Source organism: Lathyrus oleraceus, chromosome 3 (genome assembly GCF_024323335.1).
Source record: "Lathyrus oleraceus cultivar Zhongwan6 chromosome 3, CAAS_Psat_ZW6_1.0, whole genome shotgun sequence".
Lineage (NCBI taxonomy): Eukaryota > Viridiplantae > Streptophyta > Magnoliopsida > Fabales > Fabaceae > Lathyrus > Lathyrus oleraceus.
In genome coordinates this window covers 493486074-493492948 of record NC_066581.1, presented here as the reverse complement: position 1 = coordinate 493492948, position 6875 = coordinate 493486074, and the positions used below count along the sequence as shown (strand labels likewise).

The following is a 6875-nucleotide window of genomic DNA, read 5'->3' as shown; positions in this document are numbered from 1 at the left end:
CTCGATTTCGAATGGAAATCTTCAAGGTTATCCTTTGAATGGTAGGGTTTAGGGATGCTAAATCAAAGCTGGCGTGTAAGGGTCCTTAATTCAGAGTGAATGAGCTTCTATTTATAGTCAAGGGATTTTTATTTGCACACTTGTTTCAAACTTTCAAAAATAGCAATTTCACTTTGCATGGATGCATGGGCGTGTGATAGGCCCATGTAATGATGCATTCAGATCCAAAATCATGTGTAAGCATTGCTAAAGTCATGTTAACAAGCCATGCACTCATGTATGGAAAATGGAAGTTCAATTATTCCAAATGGTCATCCATGTGTTATACATGAAGGATCTATTATATGGTTCATGCATGTTTTGATGATGTATGAGTAACATTCCACTTGAAGGATCTATGTGTTATACATGTTTTATTTAATTATTTGTCGATTCGGGAAGTAGGGTGTTACAGCAAGCATCAACGACGATTTTAGTCGGGACATTTTTGGGCTTTCGGGAAGTTTTTCGGTGATTTTTTAGAAATTATGGAGACCGTGACCTTTTGGTAACCTTAGGGTCACTATTGAGTAAATTGAGTTAAATTTCTAGTTCTTAGAGTTAGTAGAGTATTCACCAATGAAAGAGTTTCCCTTTGAGCACTTTTGAAAACTTTAGAGTACTTTGGGTACTCTAGAGTCACCATGAGAGTAGAGAGATGTTAAGTTGTTTTTAGGCTTTTTAAGGACTCTATTGAGTTAAAATTAACATAATAGAATTCAGAGAATTTATTAGTATTTTGATGAGTTAGATTTGTTGAGTAATAACACGTCTTTACTCTTTTTGAGATGATAAATAATTATTTTTAAAATTATATTTTTGGAGATTAGTAATTCAGAGGGATTACATTGACGACCTGCAATTGGCAATATTCTTGTTCAAGAGTGCAATCTTATTTTGATGATGTCTTGATGGCAATGTTTAGATGATGATGTTTGATGATAATGTTTTGGATGATAATATTTTGATGATTGTTGAGTTGCGTGCTTTCTTTTATACATGATCATGCATGAGAATATTTTGGAGTTAGGTAAGACTTCGGTCCAGTGATGGGCAGGTTCAAAGAGGAATCATGGAGGTCTCACGTCCAGAAAGGGACACGGTTCAAGAGGAATCAAAGACATGGGAAATTAGTAACATACCTCTGACCTAAAAAACATGGTACCATATGCATTATTAATGAAGGAGTTGGTGGCATTAGCATTTGCATTACTATTTGAGTTGTAATTATGTTTTGAGTGAATGTTATATACGTTATTGCTGTTGTTTACTATCCTACTCAGACCACAAAAACATTTTCTTTAAGTCTTACTACATTTTAGTAGCACCTGGATGAATACTCAGACCACTCCTATGAGCTTCCTTAAGAATACTGCTCTGACATATTAGGTACATAAACTCTATATATGATTCTCATCACACCATTCTCATCTATCCTGAAATCAAGAATATGGCGCTTTATTTGTTCAACTATGTTTGGATTTTATTTTCTTTGATTATTTTCCATTAAATAATTATCTGTTGTGATGAGACATTTTGAGTTCCGCTCCGAGATTTTTTGAAAAATATTCATGAATTTGCAGTATTTATTTTGAGTAGCATCCTAAATTATGAGGTCTTTCTTTTATATTAAGAGTCGGGGTTTAGGGTGTTACACATTTTCCGAAAACATATAAACGTCTCAACTAGTGACTCGTCTTAGGGATTTCACTAGCACATTGTATAAAGAGTTCAACTCAAGACTATATCACATACGATCCAAATAGAAAGAATAAACTAAATCACTTTTCCCTTTCCAAAGACCTCGTGCTTTAGGGACTGGGTAATAGAATATTTGAGTGAAGGTTGTAGGAGGAAACACGGGGGTTCTTCGTCTCCCATTGAACATATCAATCAACTATTTATTAGATATGTCTCCTTACCATTTGATATATCGCCTTCTTCAAGGATATGTTGTTCGACGTGGAAATCGAGGAGTGACATATCCTCTCCGTGTTACGACATGGAAGAAGTCTTAGGAAAAATAGGTTACGCTGCTGTGAATATCAGGAGATAAACTGTCCACTCTCCAAATGATTGTTATTTTCGAAGAAGTCTTGTATTCAGGCTCAATGTGGCTATAAATATCTTAATATTGCGACAAAGAAGGGAAAACCTAACTTCATCACATAAATAATCGCATATGAAGTTTCTCACTCCACGTGAACTAATTCTCATCCTCAAAATAAACCTTAAAGTTTTGAAAAATCCTTAATCGCTAGGGTGTCATGAATTTGTACTTTCACCAAGTTTTCTAATGTTATATATATATATATATATATATATATATATATATATATATATAAATATTTTTCCTATTTAAGAAAAAGAACTACTAAATAATAATCTTTTATTAGAATTTATTTGAAACATAGTTTTGAATTTGGTCACTAAATAGCACTAAAATAGGAATTCAGTAAAAAAATTAAATTTATGTGAAGTACTTAAATAAAAAAATGATAGTATTTTTAAATGTTATTAAATATTAAAAAATACGATATTAAAGTATTTTCGATGTAATGATTTTAGCTTTAAAATGATTTTATTTTATATATATTTAAAATAAGAGTTAAATAATATAAAAGTCAAGTGGAAATAAAAAACAATGTGAAAATGAATATTAAAAAATTAAATTAGAGTTCTAAACCAACATATTTGGGATGTAAAGCGTATAATAAGTTTGTCAATATAATTTTTATTTAATATCACTCTTGATTTGGTAGTATTTCCAAATGTCACTCTCAGTTTTACATTAATTAGTATGTCACTCATCTCTCCTATCGAACGTAATTTTTTTTTTAAATTAGTTAAAACAAATAGTGGCGGTCTAAACCGTCACAACAAGATTAGAAATAAATAATTCTTCTTATTTGTGATTGTTTTAAGACCCTAAAAATTCAAATTTAATTTTTCACAAATAAATTTTTATTTGATAGTTGTTTTTTTTGTTTTAAATAATTATTGATTTTAAAATTAGACTTCAAATTAAGTGTTTTGTTGTAGTAATTAAATTAGAGAGTATTAAATTATAAATAAAAAATATGAGTATAAGATGAAAATCGAATAATTGTCATTTCTAAAAGTAAAATTAAGCTTAACATTTCACAATTTTGCACAACTAGTAAATATATAAATATATTATTTTAGTTTGGTTTTTCCTTTTTGCAATGAAACTAGTATATTTTAGTATAAATCAAAACAAAATGAAAAGGTACTTTAATAAATTTAATTTTGTTTATTTTTCTAAAAAGTTATATTCTTATTCCAACAAATACATTTAATTATTATAATTATAGATTCCTATATTTTGTATTTTATTATACTTATGAATATTGATATATTCTAAAATACATTTTGTTTTCTTCAACATGTGAATCATTTTGATTCTTTTTCTTCAATGTAATAAATCTTGTGTGTAGAGTACATTTTTATTTATTATCATTTGAGTATTTTTCGATGGTGATGGGATATAATAAACTTGTGTTATTATTTTTAAGATTATTTAATTTTTAATAATTTTAGAAAAATTGTTACTATATAAATGAGAGGTTTTTGCTCTTAATTAAGAGTGTGATCAAAACATAAAAGTTTCATTAAAAATGCATTCTTCAATGGTTATTTTAATGTTAATACCATTCTTCTTCTTTTGCTTCCTTCTTGTTGTGCAATCCTCTTTTCATGATGTCTCTTTCCAAGATGAATTTCCATTGTGGGTCGAGGGGCGCGAGAGGACGTTACTTATCAAAAATGTGCACCGTGCTAATGTTGTTGTTGCTCCCGATGGGTCTGGAAACTTTGTCAAAGTGATGGATGCTGTTTTAGCTGCGCCAAATTTTAGCAAGGATCGTTTTGTGATACATATAAAACGCGGAATTTATAAAGAAAATGTTATTATCGATGAGAAAAAGAACAATCTTATGATGATAGGAGATGGAACGGATGCAACAATTATCTCTGGAAATTTAAGTTCGCGCCATAACAATTTGACTACATTCGAGACAGCCACCTTCGGTACTATATACTTTCTCTTTTATTTTTACTTTTTAAATAGTATTTTTCTTTTAATATTATGTGTTTTTTAGATATTATGCACTATTTTAATGTTCTAATTTTTTTTATTATGCATGTGATTCCACTAAAATATGCTATTTGAGAATGAAAAAACTGTGATAAAATTGTGATTTAAAAAATATATTTACATATTTTCTTTTCCTTGTCAAATAGTATGATTAATTTTAAGGTATCATATTCATGAAAAAAAGATAATTTATTAAAATAGGGTTTTAATAGCATTCGGCTTATTTATGAAAAAAAATGATTTAAAAAATTGTTAATTTATCAAAACTAATTAGATTGTTTTATAGGAAAAAGAAAGAGAAAAAAATAGACAACACGCATTTTATTAGATAATATTCTTGTACACCATACTTTCCCTTTTACCATTAACATGCTAAATTATAAAGACGGATGCTTATTTTTTTTTCCTGAAGCTCTAACTTTATATTTCATAATTTTTTTAAAGGTGTTGATGGAATGGCATTCGTAGCACGAGATATTACTTTTCAAAACACCGCGGGACCTATAAATGGACAAGCAGTTGCATTGAGATCAAGTTCTGAAAAATCTATCTTTTATCGGTGTAAAATTATTGGTTACCAAGATAGCTTATGTGCTCACTCTAACCTTCAATTTTATAGAAATTGCATTATAAGTGGTACAGTTGACTTTATATTCGGGTATGCGGCTGCAGTATTTCAAAACTGCCAAATAATAGTCAAAAAAGGATTACCAGGACAATATAACACTATCTCTGCTCAAGGAGGAGAATATGGACCTAACAAACCATTTGGATTTGTATTCCAATTCTGTAAAATTTATGCTGATTCTGACCTTCTTCCGATATCTAAATCTATTAAAACATACCTTGGAAGACCGTGGGGTGCACATTCAAAAACAATATTCATGCAATCTTATATAAGTGACATGTTGAGTCCAATAGGATGGTCAGAGTGGATTGGGCATCCCGAATATTCTGACACATTGTACTATGCAGAATATCAAAATTATGGGCCAGGAGCTATGTTGCAATATCGTGTAAAATGGAAAGGGTATCATATCCTAAAATATTCTAAGGAAGCCATTAACTTTACAGTAGCCCGATTAATTTCCGGGAATACATGGATACCCTCTACAAATGTACCTTTTACTCCTGGGTTAGGGAAATAAAATTGTACTCCCAAGAAATAAAACATAATATATAATATATTGTTGACGTTTAGTTTTATATTCACTTTCATTAAATACATTTGATTATTCAATATTTTTTAAACTAAACCATGCTTAGGTGTTTCTCATTTTTTTTAAATAGTTAGAAGCTCGAGATGTAGGATAACTTGAACATCGATTAAACTTTAATTACGAGAGAACTTTGCTAAATGGCACACAATATAGATTTTACACACTAAACAAAATTTGATTTGTAGTGGCATTAGATTCTTTCATAATGCAATAAAGGCAAGGAAAAGAAATAATTGCATAACATCCGTTAACACAAGTCAAGGTAGAATGGAGCAAGTTGATGAGGTAAAAAATGAACTAAGAATTTTTTTTGTAAAAACCTTACAAGAAGTAGATACCGAAAATTCAGATATTGATGTAATAGTATGGATATGAATATCAGGGGAGGATAAAGGAAGGTTAGAAGAACATTTCACTACTGAAGAAATAAAGGAGGCTATGTAAAATGGTAAGGGAAACAAAAGTCTTGGCCAGGTCGATTTAACTTTGTATTTAAGAAGAAATTTTGGTAAACAATAAATGATGATATGGTTAGGTTTGTAAAAGAGTTTCAGGCTAACAGTAAGAAATCTCAAAAAATTCTATGGTAGTGGTCTAGCAAAGCTTGGGCAGGGTGTTCATGATGAATCAGAAGCCTTAAGCTTGTTTAAATAAGCAATGCACTCGATATTTGCACTACTTGAAAATTGGATAAAATTAGAAACCTCCTTGCATGGGTGTATGGGCAATGATTTAGGTCTTAAGGATGATGTAATCCACTTCCATTTTGTGTGTAAAGAGTACTGAATGCATCATGTGCAAGCATGCAAAAGGAAATGATCATGTGAAGTTCAATCTTGCCAAAAGACTCTCCACAATGAATCCATGTGCAAGTCCTTCAATTTTAATCGAAATGATATGATCTTTGATGTTTTGGAAAGGTAGGAACAAGGGGAACAAATTTCATGTTGAACACTTTTTCATTTGAAGCTTGGATCATTTTGAATTTTGAGGTGTAAGTTTGGGAAATCAAACATATTTGAAAATTTTCTAAGTTCCAAGTCAAATGTTCACTTCTTCCACATTGAATAATGTTTTCTATGAACTTCAAATGAAAAACTTTCCTTCACCAAAGTTATAGGTCTTTCAAACCTATTAAAGTTTGTCACCAATTTTACCTTATTTGGATTTTTCATGAAGGAGTTATGCATTTTAGAAGTTAAGGAAAATCACTTGTTCAATGGTATTGGCCCAAGATGACTTATAATGTTTTCACTTGACACATGCATTTTCAAGTTGAATTTTCAATTACTCCAAACATCAAAGATGAATTAGACATCTTGAAATTGATCATGGAACTTGAATGGATTTCATCTCATAAAATTTGAGCAAATTATAGTCTTGGGAAGTTGACCTCCAAACTAGGGTTTAGACAAAATGACCTATAATCTTTCACCATAAAAAATGACTTTCCAAGAAAAACTAGCTCTTTAATTCAACATTAAAGTTGTTTGGAATGT

General features: G+C 30.1%; 1 protein-coding gene across 1 annotated transcript; it reads left to right on the top strand.

The window, feature by feature from the left end:
• Nucleotides 1-3665: 3665 nt before the first annotated feature.
• Nucleotides 3666-5362, top strand: LOC127129575 (probable pectinesterase/pectinesterase inhibitor 32). The gene is made up of 2 exons (XM_051058729.1): nucleotides 3666-4089; nucleotides 4601-5362. Exons 1-2 carry the CDS (start codon nucleotides 3678-3680, stop codon nucleotides 5302-5304), a joined length of 1116 nt encoding a protein of 371 aa, XP_050914686.1. The 5' UTR covers nucleotides 3666-3677; the 3' UTR covers nucleotides 5305-5362.
• Nucleotides 5363-6875: the final 1513 nt, after the last annotated feature.

Coding starts and splice junctions, on each gene's coding strand:
- LOC127129575 (XM_051058729.1), top strand. CDS start 3,678: ATGCATTCTTCAATGGTTATTTTAATGTTAATACCATTCTTCTTCTTT. Junction 4,090..4,600: donor ATTCGAGACAGCCACCTTCG/GTACTATATACT, acceptor ATTTTTTTAAAG/GTGTTGATGGAATGGCATTC.